General features: G+C 35.7%; 3 protein-coding genes across 3 annotated transcripts; 2 read left to right on the plus strand and 1 right to left on the minus strand.

Moving 5' to 3' along the window:
- Window positions 1-133: 133 nt before the first annotated feature.
- LOC140444430 (matrix metalloproteinase-2-like) lies at window positions 134-3,265 on the minus strand. Its single transcript, XM_072536184.1, has 2 exons — window positions 2,409-3,265; window positions 134-137 (listed from the first exon to the last, which is right to left on the minus strand). Exons 1-2 carry the CDS (start codon window positions 3,263-3,265, stop codon window positions 134-136), a joined length of 861 nt encoding a protein of 286 aa, XP_072392285.1.
- A 632-nt stretch (window positions 3,266-3,897) lies between these two features.
- Window positions 3,898-15,326, plus strand: LOC140444431 (uncharacterized). Its single transcript, XM_072536185.1, has 4 exons — window positions 3,898-3,956; window positions 4,379-5,905; window positions 13,419-14,330; window positions 15,208-15,326. The coding sequence occupies exons 2-4, from the start codon at window positions 4,723-4,725 to the stop codon at window positions 15,324-15,326; spliced, it is 2,214 nt and encodes a 737-aa protein (XP_072392286.1). The 5' UTR covers window positions 3,898-3,956; window positions 4,379-4,722.
- Window positions 15,327-21,318: 5,992 nt separating this feature from the next.
- LOC140444432 (zinc finger BED domain-containing protein 4-like) lies at window positions 21,319-23,202 on the plus strand. The gene has a single exon (XM_072536186.1). It carries the CDS (start codon window positions 21,319-21,321, stop codon window positions 23,200-23,202), a length of 1,884 nt encoding a protein of 627 aa, XP_072392287.1.
- The last annotated feature ends 3,000 nt before the right edge of the window (window positions 23,203-26,202 follow it).

Raw genomic sequence — 26,202 nt, forward strand, 5'->3', positions numbered from 1 at the left:
ATTTTTTTACAAATACCATCTGTGTGAAAAAGCATAGTGGACTCCGTGACTGATGTTCTCTTATTGTTCCTCTTAGATTGTTTACTATAATGTAATATAACAAAAACTTTAGCCACAGCAACGCGTGGCCGGGTCAGCTAGTAAATATATAATAATTAATAAAATAATTAAAATAATTAATAAAATACCTCATTCTCGGTATACGAGTGTACCACATTTTAGATAAAATTTAGATCTTTGTTTATAATCTATTCAATTTTCAGCTCTTAACGATAATAAACAATAAAAATATGAATTAAAAAAAATGTTATCTTGATCCCAATTGGTCATAGGTTTTGTTGTTTTTTAAAAATTGTGTTTTTTCGCTAGCTTTTCATTGAGCATATGACATGAAAAATGTCTCAAATTTTTTTTTTGTGGCATAGACTTTCGTCATTCAGCCAGTCTCAAATGTCAAAGTTATTATGAATGTTTATAAACTAAAAAGTCAACCCTTTTTCATACTCATTTTTAATAACAAATTTAATAAAATGTTGCAATTTTCTTAGTGTACCTTAAAAATGAACTCTTATAAAAGCGAGTTCGATTTACAGAATACAAGTGTGTATAGAGAATACAGAGTGACTATCTGGGCAAGTACAGTCGTTTAAATAATCGCTCTTTGGGATAAACAAATTGAATAACTTTGAGATCTATGTGAAATATACCACACTTTAATAACTCATTAACTGCCACAATTTTAATTAGTTATATTAAATGTCATTATGTAAAAACGAAGTTATTAACATTTATTAATTACTGCAAAATAGAGCGTTTTTGGGCATAATTAAGCGGTAGTCTTTCGATTTTGGATATTGTCGGTAACAGTAAATGTATTTGATTTCTAAGTCATTGGACTAATAGGACCGAAGATTAATGTACATAACTAAGGTCCATTTGGTATGTTGCTGTATTTGAGTCTCATTGTATTCTATTGGTTGAATTCTATCATTTGAGTCACTGTACGTCACGATTGGGCTAATATGGCCGAAGATACGTAACTAAGGCCCTTCTGCCATGTTGCTGTATTTAATTTTTCTGTTTCATTGTATTCGATTAGTAGATAGACTACGTATTTCCTGGCACATCCCCTAAATTGCAACCCCTAAAATCGCAACCCCCGGTCGTAAGTTCCAAACGGCTTAACGTAGGATGACGTACGAGGGCTCGTTGGAACGGGGAGAAGGCAGGGAGACAAAAAACAAAGATGGCGGCGTTGCCAAATGGGCGCTAAAACGTATCTTCGTTGCTATTGGTCTGATGTTGACGTATGAGGTGTCAAATGAAAGCGTTGGTAACACACACACACACACACACAGAAGCCATGTCAACGATCAGTATGAGCATTATATTCTTCTTTTCCGTACAGTGCCTAATAGAACGTGACATTCGACGTAGAACGTGACATTCGATACAGAACGTGAAATGTCGCGTGAAATGACGTGACATTCGACGTAGAACGTGAAATGTCACGTGACATTCAACGCAGGACATGACATTCGACGCAGGACGTGACATTCGACGCAGGACGTGACATTCGACGCAGAACGTGAAATGTCGCGTGAAACGACGTGACATTCGACGCAGAACGTGAATTGACGTGACATTCAACGCAGGACATGACATTTATGTGACATTTGACGCAGAACGTAAGATGTCACATAAATGTCACGTCCTGCGTCAAATGTCACGTGAATTGACGTAACATTCGACGCAAGACGTTGCTTAACATACATACAGAGTAATGGAATTTAAATAAAACAACAACATCATAAACGGAGCATTTTTATTCGTATATAGTTACAATTTTGTTTAACAAAGTTCTTAATTGTTTTAATAGCCCGTCATTGGAGCAGGGTATCCCAAAAAGTTCCCAGCTAAACGTTCCTGCTGCTACAACTTTACGTGTGTATTCGCTGTACTTATAATAGGTGTTGTTCTGAAAAAAGTAAATAAACCCATCAGTATAGCGGAATGCTGATGTTATTGTATCTGGTAGTCCGGGTAAGAGATAATTCATGGGTCCACGGTTTAAGACATCTCCAGCTTCATTAAATTCAATATAAGAATCATCATTGTATAATAAATACGTTTGACCGCTGTTTGTTTGAAATAATGCATTTATTTTGGATCTCGCAGGTATAGAAGGAAACATAAAACGTTTTTGAATTTTTAAATTGGGGAAAGATGCAGCGTAATACTGATTATTGCGTATAGTTACTAAGTGTCCCTCGGAATTCTGAAAAACATGTGAAACGTGCGTAGACCTCAACTCTTTAGGGAGATAATCGGTAATTAATTCGGGATGTTTTGGAAGGCGCATCTCATTTAAATCAAACTTCCATATATACGGACCATATCCAACGTACATTCTATAATTTGGAAACTGAGGAGAAGTAGCTAGAAACATGAAATCTGGATACGGAATTAGACATAATATGTTTTGTATTGCAGGTGTGGTTGTTGTTGTTGGCAAAGAGGTCCTGTGTTTGATGGTAGATGTTTTAGACATATGGTTCTTGTTGTGCGAAAGTGGTGTTTGTGCTAGCGTAACTGCGGTTGTTGTTGGTATGTAAGAGGGTATTGTTTTTGGCCCATATAGAATACTCATTGCCTTTTTATCATCATCACCAAAAGGTGGTACATCTTGTTGATACCAAGGATACATAATAGACGAATCAATAGTACTGTGTGCTAGTCCGAGAGAATGACCAATTTCATGCATTAGGACAGCCAAAAAATTGACTTCACCATTGGGAGCGCTGCCATTTCCTACATACCATCGTTCACTAACATCAAGATGAATTTCGGTACACTCTCCGTGTGCGCTTGGAAAGTATGCGTGAGCCAATACTTTTCCAGGACCATCGAAATTAAATGAACATTTAGAGGTTCCTTGACAACTTGCTCGAAAATTATGAGTATCTGGTACCACAGTTATAGTAATATCAGGCCTCGGAGAAGGTATTATTACTTGTTGAAACTTTAAATTAGATATTGTCTCCCATCTAGCGAAAGCTTCTGCAGCAAGATTTATATAATCGGGATTACTAATAGCCTGAGGGAAATACCAGCGTAAAGTCGTTTTATTCCACTTCGAACGAATGGCATAGTTATTGTCGCCAACAGAACATCGAGGCTTATTCATCATCATATTTATAGTATCATTATTTAATGTTCCAGTCACAGGAAGATTGTATTTTTCCTGAAAGGCAACTAGGGCCATATCTATACTAGAAAGAGCATGATTTGATGTATTTAGATATCCGAAACGTTTAAGAAAAGAACTAGCATACTCCAGAGTGCTATTCTGTGCACACACAGATACAGAGAGCAACAATAAGACATGTAAACAGACCAGCATCTTGATTTATACTAATATCCAAAAATTGGTACTATAGTTATTTATACAAAATTCACAAAAACAGAATTATATACTGAAATATTTAAAATATAATAATATGTTAAAATAGTGCATTTGTTAGCAAACAGGATGAAGCCTCGTGATAACGCGGTACCGCATGGTTAAAAACACGTAAACAAGTGTGATAACAAATTTTATTTTAATCATTGGAAAAACAAGTACACCGGAAAGAAAACCGCAGTTGCTACATTTTGTAAAATGTATGATGATATCAGCAACCACATCAACAAAATTCTAAATTGGTAACAACGATTCGCTTACCGCAATATCTATTTATTGTATACCATAAAAATTAGTTGAAGAAATAAAAATAAATATATAAATATGAGCATTTCTAGAACACAAGGTGTTGCTTATGCGTGGGGCGATATGCTGCTCTGTTCTTTAAAAGACCGAGGAACGCATACGGTGTCACAGTTCGCATCGCAAACATACAACAACAAGTTCGCAGTAGTCAATACGGTGTGCAGTGACTTACATATATCTGATAAAGGTAAGCGGTTTTTGTCTTTTGTATATTTCTATGTATTTATTATGTCCTTTTTATCATTGTATTTTATGAGAATTGTACATCTCTCTGTTCGTATTTCATGCAGTATTTTATGAAAAATGTATATTTCTATGTATTTATTATGTCCTTTTTATCATTGTATTTTATGAGAATTGTACATCTCTCTGGTCGTATTTCATGCAGTATTTTATGAAAAATGTATACTGTTTTTGTATTTATTATGTCCTTTTTATCTATTTGGGTGTTGTAAAACATTTCACGTCTGCTATTTTTTATAAGAAGTATTCTCCGCTGTTCGTATTTCGATTTCTTGTAGTATATGGTTCTTCTCTATTGCCGAGTATGTAATGCATCTCTCCATTCACGTTAAGCGGAAAAAACTATAGTTTGTTCTATTGTTGTAGATGGATCTATCAAAACTAAATAATTCATCCTTGGTTGCAGAACGTAAGCCAATAAAAAAACTTAAAGATCTGCAAATTGGAGAAAAATTTACCATTCACAGTGCAAAGGTGGTAACAACACAATTTGGGGATACAGTTCTGCTGGATTTGGGCGCTGAAGTTGTTTTCTTACCACAGCGGGTAACCAAAGCCTACCAAGCAGCAATAACGGACCTCAACAGCGGAAACTATTCGCTGATATACGAAGGGGAAGTTGATATTGGAAAAAGCAGACTCCTAGCATCCTTTAAGATAGTTGAATAAGGTAAGTGATTTTTTCTTATTGTTTGTTTGTGTGAGTAGCCATGCATATAAAACAAGTGATTAAACAGTCTGATGATTTGATGCACATTATTAAAAAGCTTAGTAAAATAATTTTCGATAAATTCACTGAAAGAGATCGTAAAGTTTGGACAAGACGGTTAAATAGTCAAATTTTTAGATGTAGTAAAGTAATTAAAAACAATAGACTATCCGTAGGAACAGTTAGAAAATTGCAAACTTACATAGGACATTTTAAGCATTTTAGGCAAATTATTTTAAATTTTAATAATAAGTACGTTGGGTTGGGGCTTAATTCAAAATTACGCAATAGAGTTAAATGGGAAAATGTCATTTCGTGTTTCGCTAGTCGAATTAAAACTACAGTTATAGTTAATTTAGTGCATAAGGACTTAACACAGTTCCTAAATGATAGTTATATTATTTTTAGTAGAAAAATTAAAATTATTTTAAAAACAAATAGAATTCTTAAAGTCAATACTACATTTTGCGGCGAATTCATTAAAAAATCGAGTGATACAGAAAGTTTAGATTTAAAATATTTTAACACTAAAAATGCTATTATAGACACATCGACCGATTTACATCTTTGGTTTAGTGAAAATGTTAAGGATAAAATTTTTACAAAGCTGTCTGAATTTGCAGAAAAAGATTCGGGTGCTGCTCTGTCTAAAGTAATTTCATTAGAAGTTAATATTAATAAAGTAGAAATAGGAAACGGTTCATCGTTCATTGACTTGCCAAAAGAGATTAGCAATAAAAAGGCTTGTATTAATGTGCATAACGTTGATCAGGCTTGTTTTTATTGGTCGATTGTTAGCGCTCTGTATCCAGTTCCTACAAATCCACAACGAGTTTCGAAATATCCACATTATTCTACTGTTTTGCAAACAGACAAATTAGAAAGCCCAATGCCATTAAGCCAAATTTCAAAATTTGAAAAATCAAACGTCATATCTGTCAATGTGTTTGCATTAGAATTAAACGTAGTGAAGGACAAACAATTTTATGAAGTAGTACCTGCCAGACTGACACCGCAAAAGATGGAAAAGCATGTTAATTTGCTCCTAATACAGGATAAATATTTCCCAAAGTTAAACGATTACGATGCTCCTCCAGATGATGATCAAACTGAAATACGCCTTCATTATTGTTGGATTAAAGATTTGGGAAAATTAGTAAAATCGCAATTGAACAAAAACACACGTAAAAAATATATTTGCGATCGTTGTTTAAATTATTTTAGCAGTGACAGCAAACTAGCAGAGCACGAAGAAATGTGTTCAGATGTGAATAAATGTAAAATGACTGTTCCCAAATATAACCATGTGGCTTTTCGCAATTTTACATACAAACAAACAACTCCGTTTATAGTTTATGCTGATTTTGAATGCCAATTACATAATTTTACAGATTCCAATGTCACAGTGAGTAAAACAGCAAAATATCAGAAACATGTACCTTTTAGTGCAGGTTATTATTTGAAATGTGCTTACGATGATAGTTTATCTTATTTTAATAGCTATAGAGGTGAAAATTGCATGGAGTGGTTCGCAAAAGAAATGACTGAAATTTCCAAATTTGTAAATTCCAAAATAAAGACAATTGTACCTATGGTCGAAAAGCCCAACACAAATGGAGCAACTGTTTGTCATATTTGTGAGAAACGCTTTTTGGCTACAGATACAATTGTTGTAGATCACGATCATTTTACGGGACAAGTACGGGGATTTGCGCACCAAGCATGTAATTTGAACTTTAAAAAATTGTTTGTCGTCCCAATCGTATTTCATAATTTTAGTGGCTACGACTCGCATTTTATGATTATAGATCTTTGCAAGCATGGGCACTTGAGCTTACTTCCCATTAATAAAGAAAAATATATTTCATTTACATTACAATCTGACGAACATCAAATTAAATTACGATTTATTGATTCACTTAGATTTATGGGAGCTTCACTCGATGAATTGGCATCTCTTTTAGATATATCAGAAAAGAAGATTTTAAAACGAGAATTTAGTCAATTAGATAATGATACATTTAATTTGTTAACTTGTAAAGGAGTATTTTGTTACGATTATATTGATAGTTTGGAAAAATTGGATGAAACTTCTTTACCTACAATTACCATTTTTATAGTAAGTTAAATAATGAATACATTAGTGAAGAGAAGTATGCTCATGCCCAAAATGTTTGGAAGAAATTTAATTGTAAAAATTTGGGGGAATACAGCGATTTGTATTTGAAAACAGATATTCTGCTGCTGGCTGATGTGTGAACAGTTCCGACAAAAATGTCGAGACACATATAAATTAGATCCAGCATGGTATTATACTATGCCAAGATACACTTGGGATTGTATGTTGAGATACACACAATGTAAATTAGAATTGCTAAAAGATGTGGATATTGTTGTGAATTTATTAAAATGTTCAATATTTATAACACTTACGGATTTAATTTATTTCTTTATTTATATTAACTTATCTGACAATAATTTATTATATCCGTACGTACAAATTCGCGAGCGCGGGTCTTGAGTATTAACTGGCCCTCCATATAAAAATGTTGTATTTATATACGAAATCCTGATATACTAGAACAGCATCGAAAGATCGCATTGTCTTGCATCGAAAAATCGAGAAGCATCTAGTTTGGAGGATTCACCATAATTTGAACCTAGATCCTTCGCCAAATTTCTACAACAAAACAGAATTATTAGTCATCATATATTTAGGCCAGTATATATTTATCGTAACATTGCCCCCCTCTTAAAAGATGGTTCCTCCTGGAACCTTGTCGGGACTGGAACCGGAACTGTATGCTGGTATCGGCAACTGGACCCTCTTTTACAACTTCCAGTTGTATAAAAATGACAAGGGACGGTTTTCTCTCCGCACAAGGTACTTAGCGGATTGCAACAGACTAACACCTGGACTTCGGTGTCTTTGAAGATCTCCTCCACCATATTTCGGATAACCCTCCAATCTAATTGGCGGCACTCCAACTTTGGCATGGCTAACTTTTGCACGTCGGACTCTAGTACGTGCTCTCTCAATTGGTAAGGCTTCCCATACATCTCGGTAGGTAGGTTGGTCACGGGCAGTGTCTTTTGTTACCAGGTAGAAAAGGTAACGTGATGCATCTTGGAGTTTCAAGGTTTTACCGGGAGCTGGCACTTGGCATTGAAGTTCTGCAACTCGACCAAACTTCCTTCGAAAGACGGATGCCAACCCTGGTGCGTCTTTGATACTGGCCGGGATGGTAAGGGCCAGCGAGTAGTCATCGGGGAGCGCGAGTAGATCTTGCTTTTCTTCAGTGGTAACACCATGTCTTGCTTTACCGGTACCTCCATAGGCACCCATGAATTCCTCAAACGTGAGGTCAGACACATCTTGGACTTGGTTTACTTCCACTTCTTCATCTACGTCGTGGTCACCTTCGAAAGATGCCAACCGGTTATGGTGTACCATCATCGGCTTTCCCCTCGGAATCTTGCTTATTCGGTAGATGACATCGTTGATCTTCTCCATAATGAGGTATGGACCTTCCCAAAACTGCTGCAATTTGGGAGAACAACCTTTTCGCTTCTTGGGATTATACAGCCATACTTTGTCGTTCTTCTTAAAGCAACCCTTTTCGGCTTGTGTATCGTACCGTTTCTTCATTCTGTCGCTAGCGATCTGAAGGTGGGAACGGACCAACTCATGTACATCGTCCATTCTTCTTCGTAATTCGATCACATAATCTTCACCTGCTACATCTTCTCCAGGTTTACATCCAAACTCGAGATCACAAGGTAGTCGCATTTCGCGTCCGAATAGGACTTTGGCTGGTGTCTGGCCTGTTGATTCGTTAACAGCAGATCTGTAGGCCATTGTGAAGAACGGAAGGTATTGGTCCCAGTCTCGCTGATGATCGGACACCATCTTTGTCAAATACTTGCCAACTGTCCTATTCATTCGTTCTACCATACCATCCGATTGCGGATGATACGCGGTAGTTCTTGTTTTCTTCATGCCTAGTCTATCACATATTCCTTGGAATAGATCGCTTTCGAAGTTCCTGCCTTGGTCACTATGTATCTCCAAAGGCACTCCAAATCGGCTGATATATTCTTGGATCAACTTATCTGCAACGGTGGCGGCCTTCTGGTCGGGAAGTGCGTAAATCTCGACCCACTTAGTAAAGTAATCCATTACTACCAACATGTACTTGCCTCCATTTTCACTTTCTGGAAATGGCCCAGCGATGTCCAAAGCTATTCTTTCAAACGGGCTTCCAACATTATATTGTCTCATAGGAGCTCTCCTTTTTCGGTGAGGCCCGTTACTCGTAGCACAAATAGTACATTTCTTACACCAGTCTTTTACGTCGTCGGAACTGTTCATCCAATAAAACCGTTCCCGAATTCGCTGAAGGGTTTTCTTTACCCCAAAATGCCCTCCCGATGGACTGTCGTGTAACTGACGAAGTACTTCGGCTATTCTGCTCTTTGGGATCACCAACTGTCTTCTCTTCTCTGAACCGTCATCATTTTCCAGGACTCGTTTGAGCAAGCCATCTTCGATGATAAATGAGTCCCACTGGGCCCAATACGTCTTAACTACTGAGCATAGGTTTGATATTTCCTGCCAAGGTGGTCGACGGTTTTCCTCTTTCCATTTTCGGATTTTCTGTATAACTGGATCTCTCTCTTGTTCTTCCCTTATCTTAGTAGGCGTCCAGTCGTCGTTGACAATCGTCGTTCTTAGCACTGCTGCTTCCTTGGATTCCGTTTTGTTGCAGTGGGAACACTCTGCTGGGCATGGCCTTCTGGAAAGAGAATCAGCGTTTCTGTGGCTAACTCCGGCCCGGTGCTCAATCTTAAAATCGTATTCTTGGAGTCGTTCGATCCACCTGGCTATCTGACCCTCTGGATTCTTAAACTGCATCAACCACTTAAGGGCGGCATGGTCGGTTCGGATTAGAAACTTTCTGCCATAGAGATATTGATAGAAGTGCTCTACTGATTTCACTACTGCCAGAAGTTCTCTTCTCGTGACGCAATAATTCCGTTCTGGTTTTGAAAGAACTTTACTAAAATATCCGAGGACTCGTTCCTGTCCTCCTTGAATCTGAGACAGCACTCCTCCAATTCCCACATTACTTGCATCCGTATCTAAGATGAACTCTCCTTCTGGCAGTGGATACCCCAAAATTGGTGCTGTTATTAAATGCTTTTTCAACGTTTCAAAGGCATTTTGGCAGTCTATATCCCAGCGGTATTCTCTTGATTCCTCTGTAAGTCGCGTTAATGGCTTAGCGATATCTGCAAACTTCTTAATAAACCTCCGGTAGTAAGTACATAGTCCAAGAAAACTTCTCACTTGATGTTTGTCAATTGGTTTTGGCCATTCCTTAATGGAATCGATTTTTCCCTTATCCACGGCCACTCCTTCTTTACTGACTATATGACCCAGATAATTGACTTTACCTTGAAATAGCTGGCACTTCTTGGGGTTTAGCATCAATTGGGCAGCTTTAAGTCGATTAAAAACGTTTTCTAAATTCCTCAAATGATCTTCGAATGTCTCCCCCAAGACGATTATGTCATCCAAATAAACCAGGCATGTTTTCCAAGATAACCCTCTCAACACATTTTCCATAAGCCTCTCAAATGTCGCAGGAGCATTACAGAGTCCAAATGGCATAACGTTGAATTGCCACAATCCAGATCCTGTGGTGAAGGCTGTCTTTTCTTTATCTACTGGGTCCATTTCTACCTGCCAGTATCCAGACTTCAAATCCAAAGTAGAAAACAATTTACTTCCAGCCAATGTGTCCAATGTGTCATCGATCCGAGGCAGAGGATAACTATCTTTCTTGGTAACGTTGTTCAGCAAACGGTAATCCACACAGAACCTCGTCGTTCCGTCTTTCTTCTTAACCAGGACCACCGGAGAGACCCATGGGCTCGTAGAAGGTTCTATCACCCCGTCTTTCTTCATTTCCTGAACAATCGTTTCAGCTTCCTCTCTTTTCGCCTGTGGTAATCGTCGAGCTGTTTGACGAATTGGCTTAGCATTACCAGTATCAATTTTATGCTTAACAACCGTAGTTCTTCCCGTCTTTCCTCCTTTCGGTACGAAAATATCACGATACTGCCGAAGAAATTCCCTTAATTTCCTTTTCTCCATCTGATTTAGAGACTGTCCTGCAACTGCAACCATTTGGTCGAATTTATCGTTGGAATTATCAGATGTTGTCGCCTGACGGATTATGGATGTCACAGGTACACAAGTTCCTACTTTTGTCTCTTTCTTTATGGTCACTGGGTAGTCGTTGACATTGATAAGTCTCACAGGAATTTCCTTAGCCGAAGTCACCAATTCCTTTCCAATTATGATTCCACGGCCAACCTCATCGTCGTGGTTCCAAGGCTCCATCATAACAGGTCTCCCTTCGTCCACAAATCCCTGTAGCCGCGCTACTATGATCGTTTCACTTCTCGCAGGCACGACTGTATCTTCTTTAATGGCTGCTTGCACAGTGTTGTCATTATGTGGATGGAGAAATACTTCCTCGTTGCCAACTTTGATTACCTTATTCTTAAAATCCAATTGGAATCCATGCATATTCATTACGTCCATTCCTAATATAACATCCTCTTCGATGTCAGCAACTATAACAGTATGGATAAACTTTTCTGCTCCAATTCCCAATTGTACCTGGATTTCTCCATGAATGTTGGCATTTTCACCTGTAGCGGTCCGAAGTCGCAACCTCGTTGGTAATAGTTTCTTACGGCTGTTTATAACTGTTGGGCGTATAATGGTTCTGGTCGCTCCGGTATCCACCAACAACGTATGTCTTTTACCATTTATTTCTCCATCTACATATACACTATCTTCACGACATTTCAAAGAAGCTATTAGTATAAGAGGGTCTTTGGAAAAGTTCCGGGTCGAAGCTGCTCCCCTAAAGCCGACTCGTTCTGGTTTTCCTGATGGTGAGTTTCTTGATTTTATGGTCTTCGTTTTCTTGCATGTAATACTTTTCATCATATTAACGAGCTGGTCAAGTTTATCTTCATCTCCTTCCTCTTTTACAGTCCTAACTTTACTGTACCCGCCAGAGGCCTGCGTAGCTGACTCGTATTCGAGGGCGGCGGATAGGACATCAACCAGCGTCTTGTGACGAGCTAATCGCAGTGTTCTCTGCATTTCATGATCACGAAGACCATCAATAAACGTTTGAACGGCCAATTTTTCCATCATGTCTTCGGGAGCTGTTGGATAAGCATATCGTACTAATCTGGCAATATCTACCTCATATTCTTGAAGAGCCTCATCTTTCTTCTGTCTACGATTTTTAAGCTGTGACTGATATACATGCTCCAAATGTTCGTGGCCATATCGCATATTTAACCTCTTCTTCAGTTGTTCGAAATCATCGGTCTCCTCTACGGCTATGGTCTGAAGCACATCTAAGGCATCTCCTCGAAGGGCGATAGTCAGGTTTACAGCCTTTTCTTTTTCAGACCATCCATTTGCTCTTGCAGCTGATTCGAACTGTTTCATGTAGTTGTTCCATGACGATTTTCCGTCGAAAGTTGGGACTTTCACATGGACAGAACCTCCACTTCCTTCAAATTTCGGCCGTATTTCCAACTTACATTTCGTCTCGTCTTCTTTTATCTCCACTGTAATCGGATTGTTACCTCTCTCTGCTGTCCCTGTTTCTTCCATCTTCCTTTCCATCTCTTTAATCTTTTCTTCGAAGGCCAACTTATCGGCAGCAACTTGGTTTTTTAACGAAGATATTCTATCGTCCAGGGCAGACATCTCAGAAGTGACTTTAGAGATTTCTGAAGAGATGTTAGCAGAAACTTTGCTTTCCAGGGAAGAAATCTCGTTAGAAACTTTGCTTTCTAAAGAAGCGATGTCGCCTGAAACCTTCGAAATATCGCCAGAAACTTTGTTCTCTAATGATGCGATATCACCGGAAACTTTGTTCTCTAATGATGCGATGTCACCAGAAACTTTGGCTACATCACCAGAAACTTTGGCTACATCACCAGAAACTTTGGCTACATCACCAGAAACTTTCGAAATCGACGAGAGGACAGCATCTTCAAATATATAAGTCTCTGGATCTAGTCCTTCTTCTAGCAAAGCGTTCTTTAGTCGTTGGACTAACTCAGCCTTTTTTCCGGTGGAAGCTAATTCTCTGTCTTCAAGATGTCTTCTTAAATTAGTCACTGTCAGCTCATAAATCGTAGCCATTTTCACAATTTATTTTATATTCACTTGTAATTTATTTTCGCAATTTATCTTAAGTATCCCACTTCTGACACCATTTGTTGTGAATTTATTAAAATGTTCAATATTTATAACACTTACGGATTTAATTTATTTCTTTATTTATATTAACTTATCTGACAATAATTTATTATATCCGTACGTACAAATTCGCGAGCGCGGGTCTTGAGTATTAACTGGCCCTCCATATAAAAATGTTGTATTTATATACGAAATCCTGATATACTAGAACAGCATCGAAAGATCGCATTGTCTTGCATCGAAAAATCGAGAAGCATCTAGTTTGGAGGATTCACCATAATTTGAACCTAGATCCTTCGCCAAATTTCTACAACAAAACAGAATTATTAGTCATCATATATTTAGGCCAGTATATATTTATCGTAACAATATGATCTTGTTTATGGAAAAAGCCATAAGAGGTGGAATATCTGTTTGTAGCAACAGATATTCGGAGGCCAACAACAAATACATTTCGTCGTATGATCCCACACGGCCCTCTAAGTACAACCTCTATTTAGATGTAAACAATATTTATGGCTGGGCAATGTTACAATTGCTATCCAAATTTGGTGTTGGTAATCTTCCCGAAGGCCATATAGATATTATGTCAATACAGGATGATGCAAAGGAGGGCTATTTTTTCCAAGTTGACTTGGAGTATCCACGCGAATTACACGACAAACATAAAGATTTTCCATTTGCTGCCGAACACCGCATTCCGCCCGGTTCAAAATTGCCAAAGTTAATACCAACCTTATATCACAAAACCAAATATATTATGCATTATAGAAATCTTAAACAGGCATTAGCCAACGGGTTAATTTTACCAAAGATACATAAAGTTTTAAAATTTAATCAATCTGCGTGGCTGCAACCGTATATCGAGTTAAATACAAATTTACGGGCGGCAGCCACCAACAGTTTTGAGAAAAATCTTTACAAGCTAATGAATAATGCGGTGTTCGGAAAGACTTTACAGAATCAAAGACGTCATCGTATTGTAAAATTATGTAAAAAGTGGCATGGAAGGTACGGAGCCAAAAATTTGATTGCGAGTAGTCGATTTCACAGTCGTACGATCTTTAGCGAAAATTTGGTAGCTATCGAACTTAAGAAATCAGAAGTATGCTTTAATAAACCCCTGTATATAGGCGGAGCAATCCTAGATATATCAAAAGTATGTATGTATGATTTTCACTACAACTTTATACTTCCAACGATGGGAGAGGAAAACTGTTCATTGTTGTACATGGACACAGACAGCTTTATTTATGAATTGCAATGTTCAGATGCATATAGAGAGGTTATAAGAGCGCATCCAAGTAAATTTGATACCTCTGACTATGCCGAACACAACCCATACGAAATAGAAAGGTTAAATACAAAAATCCCAGGATTAATGAAGGACGAGGCAAATGGGAAAATAATTACACATTTTATTGGATTACGATCAAAAATGTACACATTTAAACTGCAAATAACTGACGACGAGAGGGACAAAGAGAGACAGCGCCTAGAAAGAAAACAACTAAACAAAGAGAGAATTGAATGTGACTTGGGAAATTTGGGAATAACGAAAAAGGCAAAAGGCGTGAAATATAACGTCGTTCGAAATAAAATTACGTACGAAGACTATGAAAAATGCCTTAAAGAAATCAAAATTCAAACCGCGCGCCAAAGATGTATTCGGTCGTACCAACACTCAGTATTCAGCATCGAGCAATCCAAAACGGCTCTAAGTCCTTATGACGACAAGCGGTACTTAATACCAAAATCATTTAATACGCTTCCGTGGGGACATTATCTTGTTGAATAACATGAATTTGTTGTTGGAGAAAAACAGATAATTGGTGTCAAAATTCGTTTGATCATGTCTTGTTTGATACTACTTGGTTCTTTCAATGTAGATGCACTATGCATAAATAATTTTGTTCTTTTAGTATATGGCTACTCATAAGAACAAAAAGAGAAAAGATCACTTATCGCAAAGTTTTTGTAAATTGTAGTTTTGTAAATATAGAAAATAGTATTAATTTTATAATGTAAGTTTTAATAATAATAAATTTGTGTAATCATACATTTTTTGGTTTTATTTATGTTAGATTACAAATAAAAGACAACATATTTATATTAATATTATTTATTCAGTTAAATCATTTACAACTTTAATTTTATAATAATATACAAATTCCTTTAAAGCTAAACTTAACAAAGTGTTTGGACAAATATTGCAATATGCTGCGAAGGCTTCAACTGGTCCATGTAAAGAGTCTATAGCACCAAAATTGTACTTGATGAAAGTTGAAATGTTTATATAGTATTCGTGAAATTGTAAACTCTTTAACAGCACCACTCTATGCGACATCATGCTCTGGTCTGCTTCTATAATTTGGTTGACGTCATCTTCCCACAAATAAAATGCGACCCCAAATTTCTCGATTGTCAGCAACTTTACATTTTCCATCACCAATTATCTTAGTTTGCAAAAATCACCACACATAAATTCGATGGGATCATACTCATCCGCATAAGTCGGTAGATCTGCTTGGAAAAAATCACTCATTTTTTCTTTAAACCACTCAATTATGGCTTCCCACTCGAATGTGCTTAAACTGATTCTGTTAAAATTACCATGTTTACACAGAATGATGGATGGTGAAAAATCTCGAGCTGGAGATAGACCAATTTTTATATGGAGAGAGCTCATTGTATATGTAGTTTCCAATAAACAATATACTTCATTTGTGGCTGCTGCTTCAAATTTTGCCAATACTCGATCTAATTCGGCGTCAGGACTAGGCGGTTGACCATCTTCATCGTAGTCAAATTCTATACTAAATTCACTGCTATCATCATCGAAATTAACAGGCTGACTGTCATAACCACTATCTTGAGAGCTCATCATCTTCTTGTTTCGAATACCGTTGACGAAATGGGTGTAAACTGAACATCGTAGTTTGTCTTAAATTTATACTTTTGTCATTCCCCACTCCTTGTGGTTAATTGTAAGCCTTTTTTAGAAAAGTGCATGTCTACGCGTCGAATCGAAATATAGATCCTCAAACTATATTCGATTTATTTATCCAGCTGTTGTGTTTGCTATCCATTCCTAACCATTTCACATACATCTTATTGCCTTTTCGTCTGAGTACTTTTTCGACCAGGTATATGTCAGGGCTTGATGTTTTCTGCAATTCTTCTTCGTAAAAACCGCCACTAATCGGCGCACCTTGCATGTCTTCGAGCAAATACGTTATAGGATTTGTTATCTTAACTTGTACAATTTTAAATAATTCAGTAGTCCAATTGGGCGTGTATGCCTTTTCGAAGAAATGTTTTGCCTTTGATACACGTACAATGTCGCCAACTTTAAACTTTCGTGGACCGGCAATCTTTAAATGAGTATAACTTTTGTTTAAAATGGCTTTTTCGTTGGATTTGTTAACCTTAGACGGTTTGTATCCTGTTTTACTGTGTTTTGTGTTGTTGTATTCCTCGGTGATTATGGGTAGAGCATCTAACCATTTGTACGATCCATGTAAACTGAAATACTTGTACAACTTTGCTTTCAACGTTCTAATAACTCTTTCGCAAATAGCAGCTTTTTTGATCGTGTAGGTGCTGTAATGATTAATTTCATGTTTTTTCATTAAATTTTGAAATTTTCTGTTGTAAAATTCGGTTCCCTGATCAGATTGTAAGTTTTTTGGGACTCGTCGAGTATGAGCGAGAATATCCGAAAATGCCCGAGTAATTTCCTCACCAGTCTTCGTTTTTAGAGGATGTGTCCACACAAATTTTGAAAAACAATCAATTACAACTAGTATTAGTTTGTAATTTTTATTTTGATGTGCATAAGGACGCATTTCAGCCAAATCCATTTGCCACAAGTCATCGATTCCTTTGATTATTGTTCGACGACGAGGATAGTTTTTTCGTGCTGGTTTATGCAATTCGTTCACCACCTCTTTCTTTTCTTTAGACATTATTTTTTCATCGCACCTTCCACTACCTTAAGACGTTTGTCTATATCCCATGAATGAACGCTATCTACTATGCTTTTTAATGATTGTTCCACTTGTTTTATCCTCTGTTCCATCTTTATATCGTACATCGTATGCTTTGCAACTGTTTCTGCAGCAGATTTTAGATTGTTCTCCATATCCTTTTTCAGTGTATTCAAATCATCTTGGATTATTTTTTTCAACATATTTATACTGTTCTTCGCATCATTTTTTAGTGTATTCTGGCCATCTTTGATTATTTTTTGTAACTTTTGTAAGTGGAACTGTAGTTTTATGAAGCTCCTTTCTCACATCGTTTAGTCCGATTGCTAAATCCTGTATGTCATTAGTTTTTTGCTGCAATTTTTGCTCGAGAAGTGGAACTGTAGTTTTATGAAGCTCCTTTCTCACATCGTTTAGTCCGATTGCTAAATCCTGTATGTCATTAGTTTTTTGCTGCAATATCACACCATGTGTTTGAATTAATGGATAGTGCAGGTTACGCAACTCATTGATTTGTTTATCAACGTATTTTTTCGTTGCAGCATCGTCATTGTCTGATGGATCCTTGACATTGCAAATTTTCACATATTCGGCATTAATATTTCCGTCAGACGTATGTGGAAATGTAACTCGTGCCACCTTTTGGGCATTACTACTACTGTTACGAGAGTGATGACCGAATTTGTCGACACTCATAGTGGAAATGATACTGACATTCCCAGTTACTCTATTATATTAGCTTCTTTTAGTTCATTGATGATTGCTACGATTTCGTTGTCGAGAGATGTGTTGCCGGCGTCTTTCGAAGCCACCAATAGTTTAAGACGTTCAACTAACTCATTTGGATCATCCCAATAAATATACTCCATGGGGGCAGTGTTGTATGTTAAACGAGAGTCATCCAATCCCGTTCCTTTGGCCGTAGATGAAGATGATCGTGTTGTTGTTGTTGTTGTTTTCGTTCTGTGTTCGAGTTCTTTTTTGGATCGAGTTGCATGCTTTTTCATTGCTGCGTCAGATGGTTTGAATAGAGGTTTAATAATAGAATGGTATTTTTCTCCACTAGAACCTTTAAGACGTCCTAAGGTATCCAGATGAATCTCTGTGTTTTTCAACAGTGTTTTATACTTTTGTAAATCCTCATCATTATACTGTTCCGGGTTGGCATAAAATAAAAGTTGATATCATATAGACCTGGCGTACCACCTAACCTACGTTCTTCTAAATCACGTTCTCGAATTATTATTATGTCTCCATTGCGTTTGTCAAAGTTTATTCGACGTTTTCCCATTATCCAGCCACTAATAGAATCGTAAAATGGACCATAGTTTTTATCAATTTTATCGTCTTTTATTAAATATTCTTTTATGTACTTGTGACTTATTGAAGGATATTGATAGATATATTCGTCTGTGGCATCCATCGAAATCTCGATTGGTTCTCGAATAATGATTTCATTAGGTACCGCTAGATTGGGTGCATCAAGAAATACATCATCATCATCACCATTCTCCTCCTCCTCCTCCTCCTTTTTCACTTCTTCTTCTTTTTTAACTTGTTCAAACTTGTTAGTGATAGTATGATGTAACGTTTTTGATGATTGTGCAATATCTTTGAGAGGTTTCGAGAGTGGTTTAAACAGTTTATTTAGGGACTCATCTTGTTCTGTTCGACCTAATTTTAATGCCAAATATTTTTTGCGAATTGATCTAGCCAATTCGGCGACTTTCTTCTTGCGAAGGGCAATGGCAACCGTATCATCTGACATTGTGATGACAACTAAACAATTATCTTACAATTTTATATATTTATCAAATCCTTTGCGATATCGGCCATTATTGAGAGCAAAATCTTTTATAATTACCAGAGTACCATACCTATCACACCAACATTCAGAACAAATTTTTTTAAATTCATCAAATGACATGTCTGGTGATACATGCTCATCAAATACATGCTTTAAATTTATCTCATCTTGCTTGAATAGTACAATCATGTTACAGTTGTCTCTAATTAACTGCTTCGGTATTTTTGAATATGTTTGACATAAATAAGCGGCATCGATATCTTTATGTCTGCACATGGAATAATACTCGCGAATCTTTTGCTGACCATCGCATGCAACATCGTCAAATAAAAACACAGAGTGAGGTTTAGCTTCGCTGGGACTAATAATTTCTTCGTTGTCTTTAAATGGGTAATATCCTACACCTTTAACTTGCGCTATTACATCTTGCAGTAGTTGGTATTTCGGTTGAAAGAGGGATTTAGAATAAATATAGATATTTTTAAACTTGACGCCATTCGGATTGAATAGAAGAGATAGCATAACATTCGTTTTGCCGCACCCACTTGGACCGCAAATAATCGCTCTGAATGAATTCGGTAGTAATTTACCATGTTTACTGTTGGTTGTTTTTTGGACAATGTCCAAATTATCAATTGGTAGCGTCTGCTCTTGCTGAACGACCTTCATCATGTGGCAAGTGTAGTACATAAGTACGGTAATATATATATTATAGATGTCACCACTTGCATGGCATCAGTCCAATGTTGGTTGTTGAAGGAGGAGGTCTCGTGAACTCTCTAATTAATAAACTTCCAGTTGAACTACATATTCCTGGTTATCAGTATTGTGGACCCGGAACAAAACTAAAAAAACGTCTTGCACGTGGAGATCCAGGAATTAATCCATTAGACGCAGCTTGCAAACGACACGATATCGCTTATTAGAGAAGTGACGATATAACAGGAACTGTTATTAATAACTGGTTACTGACAAATAACAGTGACTAATAGTTATCCAATAAATAAGTTACCAGTTATTCAGTTATTTTTTATATCAAGTCGGTTACTTGAGTAAACGATTATTCTGTTAATAGTATTGCAACATACCGAGCTCAGTCCGGTATTACTCGCTTCCTATGCCTAATTTCCGCATTTTAACTGCCTGAATAACCGTCTACCAGTGAATAACTGTCTAGTAAACAGTTATTTCACTGGTAGACGGTGTCTACCAGAGAATAACAGTAAATATTTTAACGCTAATGTACGTTACTGGAGTAACTACTAAGTAAGTTACTAGAAAGGTTATCGTTAGCATTAAAAACATAGCCAGTTATTCTGATAGACGGTTATTCTGGTACACGGTTATTCAGAGAGTTAAAATGCGAAAATTACGTATTACGTTTTAGAAGCGAGAGTAAGAAATATTCGTAGATGTAGATACCTACGACATATTACGTAGTAATTATTTAGTGAAAACTTATTTATCTTTTTGGGAGTAATGTATGTACCTAATCTGAAACTGTTAATATCAAACTAAAATAGGTATACCTATACCTATTAATCTTAAGCATCGAGCAAAAAGACAAATCGATGATCTTAAGACAGCAGAATTTAAATTATTTTGCACTTTTTAACATTATTGAAATTTTAATGTTTAGACATAAATAAAAAACATTAAAAATTTTTTTCGTTATCAATTGCTTTAATATCTGACATAGTAACAATTTTATTTACAAATTTGGTTAAGTACCTGATTTACAAAAGATACAATGCAAAAGGTAGAATTCTAAACAATTTCCGGATTCGGAATGTAATTCAAGGAAGGATTTTATTATCATTTTCTTATTTCGAAATCAAAATTAATGTCAACAAAAAATGCAAATTCCTTATATTCTTATATGATGTCAATAATAGAAATAAGGAGAATAACAGGCAATGGATGAATGTATTAGTAATTAGCCTTTCGTAGAAAGTTAGAAACTTAATTAGCATATTTTATTTAGACAATATAATCTGATATTTCCACGCCAAAATTCCTTTTAAATTTTTATAGATAGTAGAAAGGTGGTTAGGATAGTTAGATGTAATTTGCGCCTTGGTATTTCCAGATAAAAATTACCTTTGATTTGGAAGGGGATGAAAATTATTTGAAATTATAACATTAGTTAGTAATTTAATTTAGTATAAGTTTTACCCTCGCTGTGATAACTTGAGTCGAGCAGTTCGTGTATATGTGCTAATGTGACATTGTCTTGAAAGTACAATTTGTTTGTATTGTATTTCAAATTTCAAGCAGTAAAATTGTGTAGTTTTGGTTTAGACTTTCTAAGTGTTAATTTTATTCAGAGACTATCTGATAAACTGTGTAGTTTCAGTTACGAAGGCATAGACTTTTAAAGTGTTTATTTTGTTCAGATACTATCTGATTCTGTTAAAACTTGTAGTTTCGGTTACGAAGGCATAGCCTTTAAGTGTTAATTTCATTCAGACTCTATTAAACAACCAGGGAATTAAAATGTCGCAACACATAAAAAGGCAGAAGACTAGTGAAATTTGGAACTTTTTCACGCCTATTGAAAATGGCGGCTATTTTGCAACATGCAATATATGCAAGAAGAAATTATCCTTCAAATCAACAAATTCCAATCTGAAGAAACATATTTCATCTCTTCATCCAACGGTGAATCTAAATTATCATACCACAAAAACACAAGATGGATCTTCATTTGATAATATTTCTGTAAGTACCGATTTACCTTCAACATCTAAAATGACTGCTGTTCCACCATCTACTTCAAAAGGCTTAAGTCAAATGAAAATTTCTACCATGATACCCAAAAAGTTAAGTCTACCAACAAAAAAACTTATTGATCAAAAATTATTACAACTTTTTACACTTGATCTGCAACCATTTAGTGTAGTTGAGGACAAAGGTTTTAGAGAATTTGTTAAAATTTTAAATCCCTCTTATCAACTCCCTGATAGGAAAGTAATATCGAAAACATTATTGCCGGCTTTGTATGAAGAATGTCGCAATAAATGTATTCAAATTATACGAAATGCAAAAACAGTTTGTTTAACTACTGACAACTGGTCGTCGGTAAATACGGAAAGCTATATGGCGGTAACAGCCCATTTTTTAGACGAAAACTTTCAGCTCAAGTCCATTTTATTAGAATGTTCCACAATGCCAGGTCACCACACTAGCATAAATTTGAGCCAAAATATACTAAAAATATGTAACGAATGGAACATTATTGACAAAATATTACTAGTCGTTTCTGATAACGCACCCAGTATAGTTGGAGCGATAAAAAAAGAATTGCAGTGGAAGCATTTTGGCTGTTTTGCTCATACATTGAATTTAGTGGTAAAACATTCTATAGCTTTCCCAGAAGTTGACAATATTATTCAAAAAATAAAATCGATTGTTGGTCATTTTAAACGTAGTTGTTTGTCAAATGAGAAGTTGATGAATTATCAAAAACAAAGCGGAGGACCAGCTCTTAAACTTTTACAGGCAGTACCTACTAGGTGGAACTCAGTTTTCTACATGTTGGAAAGATTTAATCAATTAGAGGATGCAATTAAATGTACAATGGCATTAATTGACCATAGTCTTCAAACCTTAACAGCAGAGGAATGGAAAATATCCCATGAATTGTGCCAAATTTTAAAACCATTCGAAAAAGTAACAAAAATAATAAGTGGAGAAAATTACGGTACAGCTTCGTACGTAATACCTTTAATCAATGGCCTCTATGATGTTTGTGGTCAGTTAAAACAGAAAACGTGTTCAGAAACTGCTATGAATGTTATCTTAGACTTGGAAAAAGGCCTAAGAGAACGATTTGAAAACATCGAAAATAGTCAAACATTAACTATATGTACCTTTTTGGATCCCCGATTCAAAATGATAGCATTCTCTAACCAGAACTATGGAGAAAATACAAAAAAAAAGGTAACAGAATACATAACAAAACTCATATCACAAGAAGTTTATGAAATGAACCAGCCACCTAAAGAAGAAATGGAACAACAAAATAATGAAGAAGATGATGAAATATCAGTTTGGGGAACATTTGAAAAAGCAGCTGCCGTGAATCAACCTAAGGGCACGGCAACGTCCCGCGCTATTATCGAAGTTCAACGTTATTTGGAAGCAGATATTTTGCCGAGACAGGAAAATCCTTTGAACTGGTGGCGTCATAATAGATACAACTATCCTTACATTAGCCAGATGGTTCAGAAAAAGTGTTGTGCTATTGCTACATCGGTGCCTTGTGAACGGTTGTTTTCAAAAGCCGGCCAATTGTTGTCTGATAGACGAAGCAGACTTGGGTCAACGAAGGTCCAACAATTACTTTTTTTAAGTTCCAATTTTGGTATTGAAAATTGATTTTATATTTGATTGATGTAATTATAATAATAATAAACTTTATTCATGACATCTTGATTTTATTGTTAGTTGACTGACCTAATGTATATGTATACAATCTTATTTATTTTTCTAGATTATGCCAAAAATATTTTATCTAGATTTGGGCAAATATGCAAATAAAAACGTATGAAATATTCTCATAAATATTTTAAGAGTATTTTACACAAAAATATGCATGTTTATATAGAAAATTTTACGTATAAGAATAAAAAATTATAAACAACTCAGGAAGTAGTACTTATCCGTTTTATTTAAAATATCTTCACATTTTATATTAATTAACATTTATTTATTTTACAAACTAAGTTTATTTAATTTAATATTTAAGTATTTGGACAAATAAATGATATTACTTCGAATTTTAGTAACAATAAATTATTAAAAGCTGTTCAAAATTTTCTAACAAAAATTTATGGCTTCTGTCTGAGTACATATATTTGTAAATGGAAAAATTTCTTTCGACATCAATTGATATAATAGGCGTTTTTCAAATTTACAATAATATTTGGTTCTAAATTAAATGGTTCGGAAAATATTTTACCTAGTACTTGAATTGAACTATCTAAGAAAGAATCTGGTAACTGTTTTTTCCATAATTGCTTTAAATTTTTGTAAAATCTCCATTCCAATATTACCTTTAACGTTTGAATGCAATGATTTAATCAAATTTTTTGGAATCTTGAAAATATCAAGGTATGGCTGTGATAGAAGGAAGAAGACCCAAATATTTGCAGGAGACTCTTGGTCTTTTCTGTTTATATTTAAATAAAAAATACTCTAAGCATAATTTACACACATATTAATAAGTCCAATAGTCCAATAATTAATTAATAAGTCCAATATATTTTTGTTTTTAGTCATTAAATCAAATAAAAACTGACGATATTGTTTGAGAAAAAAAGTTTAAGTGACCTTTCAGTAAACTATTAACTAAATGATTTGAATTTTTAAAGTCCTATTTTTTCATCACAAGAAGTTAAAAAAATGCTTGTGAAATAAAAACAATACATCGATTTATTGTGAACCAGCGTTTTACCATGTATGCAAGTATTAAAATAAAAAGATTACAATTTTTAAAATTTTTGTTTGTACCACTTTGTAAATATTTAAGATAAAATAACACGTAAACACGTGTTCAAGGGTTCAATTTTAGTTACTTCTAAAGTTTTATAAATATTTTTACCTAAAGGTATAAAAATAGACAAATTTTGTATTATGACCCTTATTCAAGGACAAACTCTAAGCCGGTTATATAAATATTGGGACTTCCAAGAAGAACTTGGTCAGATTTTGACTTGAATAACTTAAATAACTGATAACTGTTTAAAATAACAGTTATCCGAAAATAACTTCCACGGTTATAACGGTTATTTGAAAATAACCTCTAAGCACATCACTATCGCTTATTCGCAGCATTCATCTCTCGAAGAACGCCACAAGGCCGATAAAGAATTGGAAGATAGAGCTTGGGAGCGCTTCAAGTCGAAAGACGCTAGCATTGGTGAAAAAAGTGCTGCTTTAATTGTAACTGGCGGAATGAAAACGAAAAGAAAGTTGGGGATGGGATGCTCTCGTCGTGGAAGACGGGGACGTTACTCTTTTAATCGAGATGTTGTCTCAAAAATTGTAAAGTCCATGAAACGAGGAGCATTGTTAACAGATACTGCTTTGACTGCTGTACGAATAGCAAAATCCATAATCAAACGACTTGGTGGTCGTAAAGAAGTTGATGTTCCACGAGTGCTACCACTAAAATCCGGAGGTTTTCTACCCCTCATACCTCTATTTGCGGGCCTTTCCGCTTTGGGGGCTTTAGCGGGGGGTGCAGCTGGGGTGGCGAAGACAGTAGTCGACGCTAAGAATGCTCAAAAGAAATTGGAGGAGGATATTCGCCATAACAGGGCAATGGAACACATCGGTTCGGGTCTGTACCTACGTAAGAAACCGAGAGGTGGATTCGGCTTATATTTGAAAAAAAACTTCCAATAAAGCTACCCAATCGCTATATGATGTGGAGATTGCACATTATGCGAAGATCCTTAAAATACCACATTTTCGAGGTGTTTTCATGAATGACGCTCTGCCTAGACACGGTCCTCGACAACGAGAATGTGCAATAGTAAACTTGGATGTGTCCACACATAACGGAACACATTGGGTAGCATACAGAAAGATAAACAACAACAACGTAGAGTATTTCGATTCATTTGGTAATTTGAAGCCGACCAAAGAACTTGTTAAGTATCTGGGTGGTGCACGTACCAACATTTCCTATAATAACCATCAGTATCAAACCTACAATCAAATTATTTGTGGACATTTATGCTTAAAGTTTTTATATAATGGAGCCTACTAAAAGTACACAACTGCTTATGGACCATATGTTTTACAAAAAATGTTTTACAGAATTCAGTGAAGAAGAACTAAAATACATACCGCTAGATTATATTATACGAACTGTACGACCTTACGAATTGTTAAAAATATGGCATAAATTGCCTGAAGAATATCGAGGAGAATTTAACCTAAATATACTACTTCCCTGCTTCGTACATTATAACAGACCGGATTGGAGGACTCACTGGGATGGCCCACCTGATTCTCAAGCTTCATGTTATTTTTGTAAACTTGCTTTGGAACAAATAAAACTATTAAAGTAAATATTGTTGTTTTTTTTTTCTAATATAATAACCTATTAATACATTGACGTGAGTCAGTCATCATGTCGCAGTTGTTGAGAGTAGACAGCACCAATTACATATTCTCATTTCAACCTCCCACACCGATCGTGTTGGATCCGAACAAAGATTATGAGATAGCTCTTCGATTTTTCCATTCCTACAACAGTATACCAAACATTGAAAATACCAAGTTTTATTACTACAATGACAAAAACAAATTGCAACAATTTGATATCCCCGATGGATGTTATGAAATTGCCGATATTGAAGAATACAT

Source organism: Diabrotica undecimpunctata, chromosome 6 (genome assembly GCF_040954645.1).
Source record: "Diabrotica undecimpunctata isolate CICGRU chromosome 6, icDiaUnde3, whole genome shotgun sequence".
Lineage (NCBI taxonomy): Eukaryota > Metazoa > Arthropoda > Insecta > Coleoptera > Chrysomelidae > Diabrotica > Diabrotica undecimpunctata.